The sequence below is a fragment of the Rhea americana genome, unplaced genomic scaffold, assembly GCF_003343005.1.
Source record: "Rhea americana isolate MKP2758 unplaced genomic scaffold, rheAme1 scaffold_37, whole genome shotgun sequence".
Taxonomy (NCBI): Eukaryota; Metazoa; Chordata; class Aves; order Rheiformes; family Rheidae; genus Rhea; species Rhea americana.
In genome coordinates, this window is record NW_028186501.1 from 4,938,628 (window position 1) to 4,957,194 (window position 18,567).

At 41.6% G+C, this 18,567-nt stretch overlaps 1 protein-coding gene across 1 annotated transcript in view; it reads left to right on the forward strand.

Moving 5' to 3' along the window:
- The window catches only part of SPOCK1 (SPARC (osteonectin), cwcv and kazal like domains proteoglycan 1), a 311,992-nt gene that overhangs the window by 204,064 nt on the left and 89,361 nt on the right, over window positions 1–18,567 (forward strand). Inside the window, exon 5 of the mRNA XM_085312830.1 lies at window positions 11,134–11,266. Coding sequence (XP_085168956.1) covers window positions 11,134–11,266 — 133 coding nt within the window. The remainder of the gene's footprint in view (window positions 1–11,133; window positions 11,267–18,567) is intronic.

Sequence of the window (18,567 nt, forward strand, 5' to 3'; positions counted from 1 at the left end):
AAAATATGTTTGCAGTCACTAGACATCTGCCAGAGCAGCAGAGGAAATCATAGGAAGAAAGAATAAGAATAAGAAGAATAGGGTATGAGGAGTGGGACTGGAGGAGATACCGTTCAAAAAGCACAAATTCTGGACTGGCAGCTCACAGGAACAGAGCACACGCAGAATAACAGTGTGGTCAAAAAGCAGCCACTTTGTATGAGCGAGAGGCAGTCAATTCAGGATTAGACCAAATAAGATGACAAACGTGAAAAAACGTCAATCCTCGTTCAGTCCCTTGGTCTCTCATAAGCTATCAAGGACAAATGGGGACAAAACTGTAGTGGTGGGGACATCAAGGTGCGGTTGGTCACAATGAAGTAATGAAGCAAAGGGAAATACGTGCTGCCATGAAATTTAAGTGGGAATGAGTGTTTGAAAGTGGAGTGCCATGTATTCAACCAGTAACATCCTCCACATTAAGCTAATTCCAGTTTAATAATTTAACAGCAAAGTATTTAAATCTATTTTTATACAAAATCTGTAATAAGTCTCAGGTAATATAATGCTATATGTCTACATAAATCACCAGTTGAGTCTCATTTTTTCACATGATAAAAATAYGCTTTTGAAGAAATGGCTATAAAAKGCTGACACTTTCAAAAGCATAAATATATGGCTACATTGCATTTTAATGGCGGCCCGAGCCTCTCCGTGAGTAGAGGGACATATGGAGCTACATATTGAAGAGTATGGGCAGGATGATGCGTAATGCATGGTTGCTAGGCTCCATGATTCAAGGTCACAGAAAAGTGAAGTTTTAATAGCTCAATGCAAGTAACACGTGAAATGTGTATCTTGCAGTTTCTGCAAGCGTGTCAATAGCATTCATCTTCAAATTTTACCTGAAGGTGTGTTTCACCCTGTGCTATCTCTGGACTAGATCATGTGTATGCGCTTAGTATCATAAATTAATGCGATTATGTAAATACTGCCTATTGGTTTGGGACTTTCCTGAAGCTCTAGTCACCTTTCATTAAGACACAGCCTGACATAAGATGGTTAATGCTCTTGATGGCCTCATTTGAGAAGCCAGGAATGGTGTAGATACTACAATCGCAAACTCTAGCATCAAATAACCAGGCAGACAAGACTGGATGTGGAGAAATTCAGCAGAACGTGTAGACATTCGTGGCACTGAGCTGTGTAAATCAGCGCTGCTGAGTAAGCAACAGGAGCCTATTTAGATGCTGAAAAGGATGGGATTTTAAACTTACCCCACTCCTTAYAATATTTATAATGGGCTTGTTTAGCATGCATTTCACAGGCTTTCCTGTTATTCTGCCATAAGAAATGACATTCTGATTATTTTTCCAAATCCACCTTTAATACTAGTTTTCAAATACACTCTGGAAGTGGCTTTGGGGTAGTTTTTTTAATTGCCTATTGTTTGATGAGCCAGTCTAATTCTTTTTTCTATTCAGAAATCGTATATGAATTCTTAGGTAATGGATGCTAATTGTAAAAATCCTCAACAGCTTAATCTGGTGTAGCCTTCTTGAGAATTTAATAAGCCTCTCTCCTAATAAAATACATCAGAAGGGGCAAATATTTTGCTAGCACAGCTTGTAACTGCTTGTACCACGGTCGCAAGTACGCACAACCAGGAGCACTGTGCAGTCATTTCTCAAAAGAAACATTCGGTTTAGTGCCTTRAGGGCAAAGAATTATTACTGTGTTTTTTTAAAATGCATTTACTTTCTGATCTCTACCAGCAATACGTCGGTTTGTGTGAGGATTGCAAGTGATTCGCCTTGAGAAGAGCAAAATCGCCACAGCGAAGCCGAACGCAGCYGAGGCCGCTTGGCTTGCGGGGGGAGGCTGGCGGTTTTTCCTCTGTGGCTGCAGAGTGACAGTAGGATTCGGCGGTCGGGCGCCGGCGTTGCTGAAGGCCGCCGAGACGGCTGCCGAGACGCAGCGCGCCGGGGCGGCCCGCGGCTCTGTTTGCGCRGGGCTGGCGTGCCTCGGGCACCCTTGGGAGCACCCGTAAGGAGCTTCGCTCCTGCCGTGCTCGGGAGACCTTTCCGCTGCCCCTTCCGCCGATTTTCCCCCTTTGACAACAGTCTGGACAATGACGGCACACAAATTTCCTTGCTTTTCTGAACTGGAAGGACACATTAACTGCCCTGATTTACCCTGTTAGAGACAGAGAACCRCTTGTATCTGCTCTAGCAGGGTAATGGGGGGAAACGACTGTTCYTCCCGATGTAATGAGAACAGTTTTGAAGCTGTCTAATCGCATGAAACCGTACGTACTGAGTAAGGATCAGCTTTTCTTCCCAGCCAAACGTGACGGCTCAGATTAATCTCGCGTGCCGTCCGCGGCCGGGTCCCTCGGAGGGCTCGGCAGCTCCGCCAGCCGCAGGAGGCAGACCTGGTCGGTACAGTATTTTAATAGCAAGAGTATCCTGAGCCCAGCAAAGTTACCTTCCWTTTTCTTTCTGCCCAGTTTGGTGTCTGAGCTTCCTTTTGGCGTTAATGCAAAAAATAACGACAAAGAGGAAAATAAATTCATGAGAACCGGCAGAGTTTAGAAGCTGTGTTATTTATTCAGGAGAGCGTGATGACTTCTAAAGACACCGGGACGGTTTGTCTGCGTGGGTTTTGTGTTTTGGTTCTTCTCCTCTGTACCCTGCCAGCTTTCCTRTCTGTGCAGCTGTGGAGCATATGCACCAGGTCTGAACGGTGCAAATCATTAAGAATTTAGATTGAAAAATAAATTGCCTCTAAGCACAATAATCCATTAGCTAAGAGTGTAATGGGGCCTTTTGTACAGTTTTTTTATGTTTCAAARTATCCAAAGGCAGAAATCCATATACTGCCCTAATGATCTTAATCAGCTCTTACTCTCATCAGGTTTAGTACAGGAAGAAGTAAGGCCAGGTACAAACATCTCGGAAGATTTCACTTACAGCGAGAGGTGCAATATTGTATGCACCTAGTTGTCTTGGCATCCGTRTTTAAATGCCATATTAAAGCTGTTTAGACACAGAGCTTGGAGTTGACAGAGGGATCTTGCACAGGCACGTGAGTTCCATGGGATACTTCCTGAGGCAGGAGCAGTGCCGCTGAATCCTAGAAATTACACGCAGCAGCAAATCTTCATTACTGTCAAGGATTACAGCTTGGAAATCCTCCAYACACCTTGATCCCGTCCCCCTTTAAGGTGTATCAAAGCAGTCAGCCTTACAGACTGCAGTTTCTCTAACCCTCCAGGTCCCCTGAGACTGTGTCAGCTTTTCCAAATTCTCCAATCCTTTAACACCCAGAAAATAAATAAATAAATAGATAATTCCTTCATCCTGCAGAACCAATAATCCTTGGCCCAAGACCCGGTGTTTTCTTTCAAGACCTTGTTGCTAGCTGGACCTAGTAGGATCCATGCAAGGGCTATTTCTCTGCAATCTCTGGGTTTTTTTTTCTTGCAAAATACATTGTTATACGCGAACTTTCAGTCTTCTAGCTGCCAGGTTTCTCCCAATACGTTGTTTCTCCTGTGCTTATACTTCCTTCTTATACTTGGTAAGAAGTAGTGTTTGTCTCTTCATCTTCCCTTGGAAATGTCTGGGTTTTATTGCATTAAGTGATGCTTGCAGACATACTTTTCACCTCAACACTCACTGTTTTTTCTTTTTGCTCTCTGGAAGTTTTTCATTTCCAGCTCTAAGTACATCCGGCTCTCTGGAAATAGGCCTGCGGTTCCTGGTGCTCTCCAGCAGTGCACATGTTTAACCCCGTTCAGGCCGTTGTTTGAAAGGACGGGGAGCATTTTTTCTCTCTTCCCGCTCACTGCAGGAGGAAGACATGAACTTGCCTCCTTCTGCCAGGAAGATCTCCGGGCATCACTCTGCATCGCTGGGCACCTTTGCACGTTTACCGAGCGAGTGCTTATGCAGGAGGCGCAGGGAGCAGAGGTGTTTTATTTCTTGTGGCTCCGTTAACCTGACCTGTCTGGGAACAGATTTGAAGGCAGCCAGAGAATGTAATCAGCAGCCTTAGCTCAGTCAGATAATTTAAATTATTTCTGTGAATAATGAAATTGAAGCAAGTGGCAGTGTGGGATGGTGCTGAAATACTAAGCCAGCTCGGCATGTTGTTATTCTTTGGAGACGAAGGTGTAAATTCCAAGTAGAAAAATGACTACTCATATGTCTGTTCTCATTTTGCAGTGTTTGTGTAAAAYAAAGACATTGCGTCTAATTCAAAAGCATAATATCCCTTTTTTTTCCCATTGTGGTATGCGTAGACTGTTTTCCTCACGTAGCTGGAATAGGAGGGAATGACTGATAGTGGCTAAACAACTTACGCAGGGGAAAGCTGGAAACAGCCGAGCACGGCTGGGGTTGTCGGTAGTGCACGGGGAGTCACGGCCGGCACGCTTCAGACTCCTCTAACAGGGATCRCCCCAGCATCCGAAACCACTTCAGATTTGTTCTGACCACCAGAGCTCTTCTCAGCTTTTCAGGGAGCCCAAATACTTGGCACCCGTTTTGGGGCGCTGAGYTTTTTATTCCAATGGTAAGTGCTGCTGTATGGGACACAGGGTATTTTGGTCCGAGACAGAGTCTGGGAAGGAAGACAGATGGATGAAGTTGATCGTAATCTAGAAGAATGTCTCCGTGGGAGCTGCAGTTGAAAAATCAATAGCCATAGCTCCCAGTCACCTAAAGACAAGGTTATCCAAATAATTTGTTCCCAGTGGGATTTTGAAAAACACGAGGCCAGTTCAGATTTAACTGTTATTAAGTTAATAAGAATATATATTTTAATAACATGTATTATGTAATTCATACAGAATAAGAAAAAGCAGAGAAAGAATGAAAAATTCAAATGCTCCCTTCTAAAATGTCCAAATGAAACATCTCTCCAAAGCACCTTGTTTTCATCGGTGTCCTCCCAGCAGCTCGAGGGGAGCGGTGAAGCCGGGACGGTGAGGTCGCCTTGCCGGGGAGGAAGGGGTCTCAGGCTTTCGAGACGCTCCTGCGCGGGGCCGGCACAGCCGGGCGCAGCGCACCGAGCCTTTCGCTCTTCTGGCCTTGCAGCGGTGGAAATGGGGCGCGAGCCTTGGCCCCGACACCCGGGGTGAGCGGTCACCGCACCGCGTGGCCCTCCCGTGGCAACGGCGGGCGAAGTTCAGTGGCAGCCGAAATCATTTGGTTTTGTCATGTTGACGTTTTCTGGTTAAGGCCTTTTTTATTAAAAACGGCCTGGCCACCTGRCTGGCGTCGGTGTCGCAGCTACCTGGGAACCTCGGTGCGTAGCTGTGTTGTCTTCGGCGGCAGAAACACGGAGGTTGCTGTTGCAAGTAATTTGCAAGGCATATTGAGCCAAATTCTGTGCTTGGGAAACATCTCTGAAACAGTGACTTTTCCAACAAGCAGAGACAGTACCAATCTCTCTGTTTTCTTTACCTGGCACTTTCTGTTAGAAGAAACCATGTAACTTGTTTATTTTTTCTTGAGAAACTTTCTGCTATTATTTGCAGCAGACCTTTGAAAATCCATCTAGCAAAAAACCTGTTTTGAGCAGACAAGTGTCTTTTTTTGGTCCGATAAAATTACTACCTATGTTGTAAAGCTCTAAGGAGGAACTTGTGCTTTCTGTCTCCTTCTCCCAAAACAGTGCCAAAATAATTGCTTGCCAACATACATTCRAAGGAGCCTTTCTTCTGACTACACYAAAGCCACCAAGGCCTAATCTGCTGGTCACTGGGTGTGCATTTGGGAATAGCCCCATCTCCACCGGCACGCTCCTCGGGTTGAAATTTTTGCAAGACGTTTCTATTCTAAATTTTGAATGTGTTTTAAAAATATCAAAGGATAATGGCTACAGTAGTGTTAGGCCTTTTGGATGCAAAGTCTGAATTTCAGTGCATTTTATTTCCTTATGAATATTAAAGTTCATTTACAGCTGAAATTGAATTTGCTTTTGCAAAATCAGATGTAATTGTGTAAAAGCCCAAAGTTGGTGTTGCTTATATAATCTGTTGATAGTGTGGCTTGTTTTCATTGGCAGTGATATAATGAATATAAATTGCAACAAAAAAAATGGATAGAATTTGCCATTTTAAATGATATTATAATTTCTCAGTTGTTCTTCTGAGTTAGAGTCATTATGTTATTATGTTAACGTAGCAAAATTATACAGCTACTTAAAGCATAACACACCCATGCTTCCTGATAAGCTGTCTCAAAAATAAACATTGATATTCTGTATTTACACATTCTATATCAAATTTACAAAGTCCCATTTGTATTTTCAAATCTTTATAGACCACCCACTCATATGCCATTTAATATTCACTACAGCTTCACCTAGTGGCAGGAAGAATAAACTACAGAGCAGGGTCTGAAAGTTCACTGTCATCTCAATAAATAAATGAATTAAAGTCTATTAGTTAGTTCTGTAATCCGTAAGGAAATGAACTTTGTGCAGCAGTTTGGAAATAAGTATTGGCTGAAATCTGGCTTATCCATTTTGTGTCCTTTACTCTCACCTCTGGTATCGTGGCTCTTGGATGATCCCTTCCAAGACACATCCGTGAAGACCAATCTGTGTATGACCCTAAAAAAAAATATATTCCCTATTAAAAAATCTACTTTAAAATATTTAAAAAAATAYAGTTTTTATGTGGCTATTTCAAGGCAAAAAAAAAAATAAATTATTCATGGTAGCTGGGTTTCAGCAAGTGCACTTCTATGACTTGTGTTACACAGATTAGATAAAATGGTTCTATTCTGGTGTTCACTGTATTGCAGCTCAAATCTGAGCCAGTAAACATATTTCCTGCCTGAAACACTGTGTCTTGGAAAACTGTTCTTTATATAAAACATCATTTTTCTGCAAAGCAGTTTATTTTGGTCCCTGGTCACAGTTTATTGTCAAATATGTGCCAGCTTGGAGAGAATTGTTATAGGCAAGGATGCAGAGATAACTACACAGTATGGCCAAATCATCCAGTTGGTCAGAAATTAACGTCTTTTTTTTTTTTTTTTTTTTGGAAAACTATGACTCGGTGTGAAATGTTTTGCTTGAGGCATTGGGTTTGATAAACTTCTTCTAAATCAAAGACAGAGTTCAGACCATTCTGGTGGACTGTCCTGGTGCCAAGAGCTGGTGCTGCCAGCAAGGAGCAAAGGAGGGCAAACACTGGAGAGTGTGCGTAGCCCAGGGCTGCCAGCCGTGATGGCTCCGGGGTGGCACAGATCACCTCCGACTGCGGCTGAGCTTCTGGCTTTCCACCAGGGACCTGAAAGRCTTGGTGGAGCCAGGTCTCCCACAGCTTCAGCACTCCTGTTTCCAGAGCCAAAGTGTTGTCCTWGGGAGACCTGGGGTGGGTTGCAAGTGTTGGTGGCTTGAGGGCAGGCTGCATGGTGGGACCACCTGGCATCCCAGCGCCTGGCCGACGACCATGGGCAACCCTGCCGACATCTCCCTGTTGCCAGGTGAGCCAAACTGCGTTGGTTTCCCCATGTATTCAGAGCACGCGATCAGTGCCGTGCCCGTGTCTGAGGAACGGAGGTGAGTCAGGGTKGTTCACGCTGCGTTGGAACGTGAACATCACCAACCACTAAAAATTTGTTGTGCATTAAAATGTTAAGARGCTAAATTCTGTAAAACTTAACTCCTCCTTAAATTTCACCTCTTTCAGTGCATCATTTCCCCAGTCTGAGGAAAGCRAGGGCAGGCAGGATTTGTCTCAAAGTCCATATATTTGAGTAAGACATTTTATGTCGATTTGCTTTGGGAATATAGCAAGTACTTAAGCCTCTTGTCCTTCTGGACGTGGCAGACTTTTGCCCCTGTGGGAACTGTCAGGTTTGTTCTCTCTGCACAGTTGTTATTTTCTAATGATTTGTAGGAGAGCTTTTCAACTCCGAGTGTTAAAGCTGCATTAAAGTTGGTTAAATTGTCAGGAAAAAAATAATAATAGCAAGGGCTAATTTGCTTTGGCCTGTGTTGCTCCTGCTGCATTTATTCTAGAACAGGGTGATTAGCCCAGCAAAATGTGTTCCTGGGGCCAGCAAAGGCGCCCTGCCATTGAGAGGGGATTTGCAGGCTGGCTCCTTGCGGCAGCCAAGATGCTTTCTATAGGTTTTAATTTGTTTGTTTGGATGTTTGATCTGTTCTAAGGGGTTATAGGATTGAAATGCTTCCAGAAGTCTTATCCAGCCTTTCAAAATACCCCTCCAGAGCAGTGCATGCTTGCTTTTTTGGAAAACGGACATCATCTTTAGGACATGGGTGCTCACCTATATTTTTGTTATCAGGACAGGGGGAATCTGGGTATCCGGTTACATTTTTCAGCTACTGCTCACTCGGCCAAGCTGACAAAAATGCATTTCACCTGCTCCGAGTACGGTGAAATATTGCTCTGTTGTTTCTGACACAACTGTGGTTTGAAAAGAATATTTCCACTTTCTCAAACCCAAATTGTTTCTTGGAACCAAAATAGCTGCTGCAACACACCAGAAATTAAGTTGCACGTGCAGGAACCAGGGTCACTGCAGACTCCCTGCAGCCATCCCCTGCCTCGTTAGGCACGTTATAGAAAGCACTATTAAAACTACTAACGGGCATTTTCTATTTGAAATAATAAAATGCTCCAACATTTGCTCCACTRGGAATTCTCCGTGTTACTAAATATCACCCTACTTGAGAGAACAAGTTTCCTCCTAACATCAAAGGAGATCTTGCCACCAACCCAGCTGCGGGGAAGAGGAGAAACCACTGCTCCMTGCAGCACCCTGAGGTGCCGTATTTCAAATCAGGTTCAGGTGAAACCCTTCTGGATCCTAGCGGATGGGGAGGAGGAGCCCTGCAGCTGTGCATGCTCTTTTTAGTCTCAGCAGAGCAGTGGAAAGGGCTGTTGGGCACAATGAGCTGCTGAAAGGGCTTGAAATGGGTGTGTTAAATTACCTTTAAAAAAAAAAAAAAAAAAGTGAGGATGGGAGAGCATGATGTATCATGAGCTCTGGATGGCTCAGTAGGAGCTGGCTTTGCCGCACGAGGCTGTGCGGAAGCGGTGCTGGGGTGACGTGCCTGGAGGYATGCTGTTTGTGGACCCAAGTAACGTGTGTCGCGCTTACCAGCCTGAGCTTCAGGCTCGTGTGGTTCGTTTTGCCTCGGTCTAGCTAAGAGCTTGAGGCCACCTTTGAGCTTGAGTTGCCAGCTGGTTCGGTCACTCCTATCCCCCTGCCAGTGCTTTGCTGCCAGTGTTATTTGCATCTAATTTGCCCGTCACTCTCTGTTGCTACATCCTTACATCCTATTTTGACTCTGGGTTTGCCCATGGCTAGAACCGCAGGACCATCAGGAAAGACCAGACCTCCTTGTCAAGCTCAGAAGGCAAGAATCCCTGTAACGGAAGCAGTTGTAGAAAATACGTTAATCGTTACACTTCAGTGGGAAAGTGTTATTGGAGAAGAGCTTATAGAAAAATCAAATATCTATATCAAATACAGAAATGCTCCATGCATTAAGAAAACTACTTCAGAATAACAAGGAGATTTTGTCTTTGAATATTAAGCTTCTCTTTTCATAGTTTATGATACCGTGATTGGATTCCCTTTGTGGATGCAAACTTCTTAATAGTACTGTTCATCCCTGTGACAAAGGTTTGACTTGAAGAAAACTTGAACTGAGATGAAAGGACTTTTATTATTTTAGCAGCTTAATGTGTCATTACATCAGAGTCAGTATTATATAGCAAATTGCAAGCTGTAGTGAAATTGCTTTAAAATATATCTGTATGTATTTTTCTGAAACTGTGATAAAGTCAGTCAGCAGTGCAYTGAAATGCATTTCTAGCCAAACTGTTATATGATTTGGGATGTTTTTTTTGCTATGCTGTAAGACAGATGGCAGTTACTTTTCTTAAGAGTCTGCAGCAAAGCTGATGCCTTCCTTTCCCTTGTAAATGCTTTGAAGCAAAAGACGAGTAGACATGGCCAGAATGAATCTGCATTGTAACATGGACTTGTGGTTTAGAAAGCAAACTTTTAATCAGTTTTCAACATGCTGGCAATAATTGCTTAATGTTGAACCAGGCAAGGAGTTTGGTTATGATAGGAAAATGAGGTTTTAGTCAGAATCTATTGTACATACTTTGGAGTATGCTTTTGGGATAGATGTCGTTTTGTAGGCATGCTTAATGCAGTGAGCGAGTGGTCCGTGGTGTAAGGAAGACTGCAGCCACTCCTGTGGTGCAAATGTGGCTGTGGATTTGGAGATGCTCCCTGTCAGTTTGTGGTATTCCTGCGGTGAACGTGAATGATCTRTGAATCAAGCCTCTTCCAGAGCTGGCATATAAAGAAAGTTACTGCACATACAAAGCTTGGATATTTTATTGTATTTGTATGCCTTTTTTAAAAAAAGGGTTTAATATAAATTACAGTATTTTAAAGTGATTTTTGCCTTAAAATTACTGCTACCTACTCTTAGCTTAAACTCCATTAATAAAATTACTGTTAAAATGAAGTAATGTTTTAAATGACTTACTGGAAGCCAGAAGTGCCTAGGTTACTACAACTACTGACTGATTTAAGTCTTGCGTAAGGAATTTAACATGTCTGAGAAATTTGAAAATTCACTCTGTGTTTTGTGAAAACAAGATTTCAGCAGATGGCTCATTTTAAATGCCTGTTTGCCTGGTACATATGAACAGTCATCTGTGGAGATACCTGAGCATAAGTTGCAAAGTAGTTCCTCTGCTGGCATGAACATTGCGACRTGGTGAAGGCAGGTGAAAGTGTCTCTAAATAACTGGATTTAACATTGTTTGCCTGCTTCGCCAGGAGTGCCRTGCAGTTTAATGAATGGTTGTATTTATAAGTGAAATCATTTGCAGTTATAAATCAAAATGAAGCTGCCAAGTATTGTTAATTTAGTACTTACTGCATATCCGTTTATAACTCTTAGATTGTCTGCTGTAACATGCCATGTTATAGAAGCATTGTTAGGAGCTATGTTTAAGGTACTTGCTTTAAATTAATCCTTTGTTAAAAACCARACTTTGCTTTTTTTGTAGAAATTCTCCTTCCTCTGTTTTATGCGAGCGTGTTCCATTAAAAACTGGTCTCCTTTACTTTACAGCCTTCGACAAAAGAAAGCAAATGGGGCTCCGAAGCACTGGACTGGACCAGCTAGCATAGCAAAGTGCAAGCCGTGCCCYGGGACGCACGCCGACGCTGTCTGCGGTTCTGATGGACATACGTACACGAGCAAGGTAACTGCTGCTTTCTGCCCAAACCTCTGCCGGCGATGCTTATCCAGGCYGTAATGTGAAGAGAAAATAGCTTTAGCAAATGGACAGCATTAAATTAGACATTACTGTTAATTCTTCGTATATTTCTGTTTTTAAAAGTGCTGATAAATTTGTTCTACATATTTGACAAAAACAGCAAATCAGAAGGCAAGTGGCCATTTTATGACTCATGATAAACGTTTCTCTACGTAGCTCTTGCTAATGAACTACAACACTTTCAGTATTGATGATGCAACAAGAATTCGGTTTATCAAACTGGCTTGTTTGGGCTAGTTCTGGTTTTTATATTTAGCCTTCAGATGGTAAGGTAATTTGACCGTAGCATCACTCTGTGATTGATTTTTCAGGTTGCATGGGTAACATATTACAATTCATTTAAATCATTGTTTTAACTTTCTCATGCCAGATGCAGCACGTATGATACCATGAAAAATCCCCAGTGGGGTTAAATTGGCTCATTGTTAAGCTGAAAATGCGATCACCATAGGGCTTGATTCAATAAGAGAGAGAGAAACTGGCTTCACAGTCATGTTTAATTCATCAGTCCGCATCTCGCATTATCAAATAAAACCTTCCATGACTCAAATACACATGTTCCACAAACGGGGCTTCAGGCASTGGCAATAATGGTTGAGGAATGCCCCTAATGTTTTCTTCTCTTCCTACCTCAAGAATAAGGCTTTCCAGGCAGTAAAACTACCCTTAAAAATCCAAAATAGCCCCAAAAAATCAAAGAGAAAAGATGATCATGAGGAGGAAAAGCTTTTTTGCTCTTGCTCTAGCATACCATGACAGTGCTGGTGATGCTGCAGCTACTTTCTCTTCACGGCTAGTCTGCTCAAACCCTCTTCCATTAACGGATACAGGTATTAGAGTGCTGCCACTGCTAATTCATTTAAGCCGCTCTTCTATTCTGGTTGAAAGATTTGTGTGGCCAAAGGAGCAAATAGCAGGAACGCTCTCTTCCTTGCACACAGACTACGGAAAGAAAGAAGGCTCTGAGCTGTCTGCTGAACAGGTTGCTCCTGGTAGTATTAGGAATCTTAGGAATATTTAATACAGTAGTGCTGCACTGGTATTTAGGATTAAAATTGGGCTCATTTTGAAAACAAGTTTTTCCTCTGAACCCTTAACAGTGTAAATTTTAGTCTGTCATAAGTAGCTTTCATTGCATATTCAGTCACACTATTGCGCTCGCTTTTGTGCATCTTACCCGCATCATTCAGTGTGCGCTCTCATTCTTTTCATCTTTCTGTATTTTTTACCATTAGATCCAAATATTTTTTTTCCATCCCAAATTCTGTCAATGTCATAAATCCACCAAGCTATTGAGACTAAGATGTAGACCTGTGGAATATAATGAACATATCAAACAACTCGCAATGCTGATATTCTTGACTATCAAAGATATYCCTCCCAGAAGTCCCTTCTGTTCAGGGGATGTGTGGTTTTGTTTTTGTTTAAGGAGACTTGCGGAAAACTTAAGATTATTATTTGTTTCATCTTTATTTATCAGCATCCAGGCCTGGGAACTCAAATTCACCACTAGGTTTCACCAGAGAATGCTATCCCTCTCTCCCCCAAATCCGCTTGATCCTGGGGACACTGAAATCAGTCGTTCTTTGGTAACTTCCTCTCAGGTGCAGCGGGGGTGGTAACTCTTTATTTTGGGCACTGCAGTGCTGACTGACTCTAGCATGGACTGTGCAAATGCGAGAAGGTGGACATCTGGGTGTCCACGCACCGCTTGGGATTCAKCCGCGTGTGTTTGCACTGTATTTATCAGCGTTTTGTACATGTGTAATGATACACTGGGCAAAGGAAAGGATTGTTTGTAAGTAAAATATGGGGCAGAGCCACTACATCTCAGGGGAAAAGTCTTTTAAAAAGGAGTTATGCATTGGCCACATACTTGTACAGGCACACAGAAGATGCAGTTCACGCGAGTTAAATATTTGTATTTATGCTATATCTATACACCAGCACTTTGATCAATCCTGGCTCAGTTAGATTTTGCCTTTCCCTGTCGGTATAGCAGGAAGCTTAGGCAAGAAATGGGTTTTGGCCACGTATCTCGTGGCCTGTCGGAGCAACATCAAAGCATTTCCCCACTGGCTGGGGGCTACCAGGGGAGTCTGTCCTGGGGATTGCTCTTTCTTCCCTTTGAACTGCTAGCTGAGGTAAAAATGAATGAAGAGGAAATGGTCTTGCAGAAGTATGTGTCTGAGTGATAAAATGCAGATGAAATGCAGGTGTCAAAAAATGCAAAATAATTCATACAAGGAGAAAATAACTGTAAATGTACGTAGAGCACCACAGGCTCTTGTTTAGCCCCTTAACCTTAGAATCATTCTGGCTCTTTCCCTGAAGATACCAGTGTAATGATCACCACTAGGCAAAAATGCAAAAACAGAAAGAAAAGGAATTGAGAACAAGCACAAAGCATTATTATTTGCTGTGTAAATGCCCAGATGTTTCATTGCCTTCAGTTGCCATCGCTGSATCTCAGAGATGACATGGAAGAACTAGGAAGTGCATAGAGAAGGGCAGCGGTGATGATGAGAGGTTGGGAACCTGCAAGGAAACACAAAATCAAACTTCCGACTCTTCAGCGTGATTTTATATGAAATCACAACTAATATAGAAAAGGAATTGTGTGCCATGGAGCACAGCATCTAATGAAATTATGAGTCAGTATTTTAAAACAAAAGAAGCTTTCCCCCCCCCCTTTCAGCTAAGAGTAAAACTGTGAAATTCACCCCAGCAAACTGTTGTGCAGGCCAAAGATACAGATGAGATTAGATAAATCTGTGGAGAACAGAGCTGCTGTAGGTAGATAAATCTCTAGCTCTAGCTCACTGAATCTCTAAGCCAGTGAATGCCAGAAGCCAGGATGATTGATACATTTGGGGAGGAGTGATTTGTTCTGTTTCTGATCTGCTCTATTTCTTTTACTCCCTTATAGTTTGTTTTATATGTGTGTGTATACATATATGTGTGTGTGTATACATATATATATATATATATATATATGTATACACACACACACACTCTCTCTCTCTCTTTTAAGCAGCCACAGCTTGGCAAGATACTAGGCTGAACTGGTGGGTTCTGGGATTCTTAGGTGAAAGTGGTGGCATCTATCTGTCTGCAAGCTGATAATGAAGCTAACATACTCATCTTCGTTAAAGTACGGCTKTTTAAGAAAGGAGTATGCTGATTTTTCCATTTCAACTTTGGCTCAGGTTGAAATTTTCCTTTATACAAATCCTGAGTATGCCTTACATCACTGCTTGGCGTTTTCAGTTCCTTCTCTTTGGAAGTTTGTTTTCAGCCCTAAAAGAAAAATCAACACTGCAGAACTTGATCTCAAACCTCATAGCCTTGGATGATGCTTGATACAGTTTATGGAARGTGGAGGGTGTTTTGTTAGATTTGTTGTCTTTTCATGAAAAATTCAAGAAATCATTACTGATTCAATTTCAAGAAAGTAACTTAAAATGTGTTTGTAATTGTAGTTCTTTTAAATGATGTGTTAGTCCATTCTTGAATGGATAATAAAAAATTCCACTCGCATAGGCTGTATGGCAAGATAGCAAAAGCATTACGATCTTACTTTGTCACGTTGCTTGATAATCCTCAGAATTTCATATTTTTTTGTTGTTCTACTGCTTTCTATGGAGAGTGCATTTTGAAAGAAAACACTTTGCTTATGTTAATTATAGTGCTGGGAACTGGCTGTGCCTACCTGCATTGATTACGTGGGATTAGGGTTCTCAAAAGGAAGTCGTTTGCAGAGCAGCAGMAGAAATGTTATTGATCCTACAAAAAACTGTGGGGCCATGGGGCATGTTCTTGTGTGCAGTCTACTAGTGTTCGCTATATTATGACTGGGCATCTCTAGAGACACCCAGTAGCTGATACTATGGGTAAAAAGTGTGAAACAAAATTGTGGATCCTAGCTCAGGTTGATACCAYGTCCAAACATCCTGAGGAACTAGCATGGCAGGTTTTCTTTGGATTTCTTAGTGAATGGCTGTTTGTTTAAAACCAACATTTTTCCAAGAATYTATGTAAATGTCATCTTTAAAAATTACGCTGCAGACCTACAGACCAGAATTTCTTCCAGAAACTGGAGTGATCCACCCCAAAGCACTCAATACAAGGGTCATAAAACTCAGGTAAGACAGTGAGCTGAATGGGATATTTTATATCTGCTTGATATAGATACAGCAAGATTTTGAACTTGGTCTCTGACTTCCTCCATGTATGTAGAAGCCTTTAACCTCTTGACTAATTTGTTGAGGGCTAGTCAAAGGARTGTGTGTGTGTGTGTATATCTTTATATATATTTTTATATATGCGTGTATATATATATGTATATATAAACAYTTTCCACTARAAAATGGAAAAGAGAGGGAAAATATGTAAGGGTGTTGGTTTCCAACACAAGGGAGAAGAGGAAAATGTTGAAAACCTGTTAAGAAGTCCGTGAGCAGAACTCRCGCTCGAGGATTTAGATTTAGAAACCACCCCCAAACTACCAAAGCAAGAGGCAGAGGGTGCTAAGCACTTCTGTGGCTCTTGAGTTGACTTTGCAAGTCAGACCATCCTTCAGGCATTAAACCTTTCCTCTTTTTATTTCTTCTATTTCGTCTACTCTGTCCCCACATTCTGTTTTCAGCAATAGTTCCCACTGGTTTTTTGGGGGGGGGTTTTTTTTTTTTTTTTTTTTGGGGGGGGGGGACTTGCATGAGCTTTTTGTTTGTTTCTGGAAACTTTAGAAACCCTCTATTGTCCTTCCCTGTTAACTTATTTGGGCAAGACCCAGAAAGCCAATTTTCACTGAATCTAGTTATTGCTTGAAATGGGGGAGTCCTCAAATATGCACTTTCCTCCTCCACTACTCTAAAGTTTGCAAAGAGAGATGGTTGTTTCCTGGATATAAACAGCCCTATTTAATACTCCAACAATACAAAACATTTCCATAGTATATTGCAGTCAGAGTTTTCAAAGCTCTTTAAAGTACTAATGAATTAAGCTTGTGATGTAAGTAAGCCCAGCAAAGAGCACTATGTAATTAGTTAATGTTTTTGTCAGTAACACATTAAGAATAACTATGTAGCTGTCGGTTTTACAGGAAGTTTAATTAAGCTAGTTAATAAAGCAATTACCTGAACATGATGATGACTGCACTTAACTAATCAGAAAATGAAAATAAGGATGATCTTAAATTACAAAACATACCACCTCAATGACTAATAGTCCCTTCAAAGATTGAAAAGTACATTGGTATAATTATTATGCTTGTAATTAGGTACATTGTTGTTTGGCAAATTTTAATTAAATCATTGCAAACTAATTAAGCCCGTGATCATGTCTCTTTGTTTGAAAATGGAAAAATCACCTCCTGTTGTCATAACATTAGGTTAAAAAATTGATATTAAGGGATGTACAAAAGAAAGAATGTTCCAAGAAACTTGAAACTAGAGAAAAAATGACTAAAATAACCAGACACTATTAGTTAAATGTGTGTGTCRTGAGAGATGATGCATTTAATTAGGAAGACTTGTAATTTGAATGTTTGTAAAGTCACCAAGTGTTGCATATTTAGTGCAACATGTGTAGGTTTTTCAAAGTTCAGCTGTGTTACCTGTCCTCTAGAGGTGGGGTGCTCTTATCCAGCTGTGGCTTTGCGCAGCTGGTGGGTTTTCTATTTGTGGTTTGTGTTAACCAGTGGCTCAGCCTTTCTGAAGACACAGCTGATACCTATTCTTGGTGGTAAACGAGATACTCAGCAGGCAAGTGTTAAGACTAGAAGTCCTCAGATGAAGAGTTGGATAAGATTTTTTGCTAACTTTTTGGATTGGTTGTGTTTTGCAAAGGAAATACAGAACAACAAGGAAAAAGCAAAGAGCAGGATGATTAAGAAAAGGTAGGAAACAAACAAATCCAAGGAGAAGAAAATAGAGGCAGCCTTATGCTTTTGCTTCCAGTATGTTGTTTTGAGACCGGAGGGATTGTTGGTAGGAGGCATAAGAACGAAGGATCCCTTCCTCTCCTCTTCCTCTTCTTTGTCTTTCTCTTTTCTTTTAATATATGGATTCATTTCTTTGTTTTGAGTTCGGAGTCAGGGCTTTGGAGTACACGGACTGTTGGGCTGGCATTGGCAGTTGTGACCTGGACTGAGATAGTAGCAGAGTTGGGTAAAACACTAGATCTGCCGTGTGAGCTTTGGCAATGTTGGGCAGTTCATGTTGCTTTCTGCTTTCACAATTCAGAAAGAATGTGACTCACTCTCATAATAAAATACTGGGAGAGTTAGTTTGAAATCATCATGAAAAGTCTTGAATGAGTTCTATTTTTTTTCCCTCCATTTTACATCAAATGGCTCAGTATTAAACATGACAGCTCCAAATTTAGGTTTCTAAGAGCCTTCTGATCTCTTTGGTCAAGATTTTGATGGGGATATTTAAATACTGGGGGGGGGGAAGCACTCCTGTGGAAATTAACTGCTTTCATGCAATGTGTTGGTATTGTTTGAATTTTCTACAAGAGAAATATTCTGCCAAGTCATTACAGCCTCTTTATTTCAGTAGTAGGTTTTCAGCCTTTATTTCCATTTCATTTATTTGATTAATTTTGCTGTGATGTTGCGGGGGAGTTCCTAACTGTAGCAATACATCTGGTGTGAGGCTTTTGGTCTCTCTGACTTTATTCTCGCTGAAAACAACAGGGAAACTCCAGGGCACGATGGAAGAAGTAGAATTTGTCTAAAGCCGAGTGTTTTTATAGATCATACACTTGTCTAGGGCACATCTGGCCACTGTATTCCCAGGAGACATACCTGTGCGCTGCCTCTAATCTGAGCCAGTGAGACCTGAGTCCTGTAATCCAAAAGCAATGCGATGYTGTTATTGCATAATCAAGTCCTAAAAGCTAAACTGTCCCTCAAAAGGCAAAGCAYGTAGGGCTCTGTACCGTGCCTACTGCAGCCGTGTGATTTTTTTTTTTTATTCAGCTTGAGGCACGAGGAGAGCAAAGTTATGTCTTTGGGCTTTGATGAAGTGCTGTTTATCCTAAAAACACCCCTTTGTTTCTGGTTTTTCTAGAGCAGACTCAAGGAATGAGCAGAGAATTGGGAGTAAGGTAGAGCTGAGTCCTTACCTTGGCAAAGGATGGGATGGCTTCCGTCAGCCTACTTGGGAACGGGTTGTGAAAGACGCAGATGGCATTTGAGCACCATCTGTGACTTTGAAAAC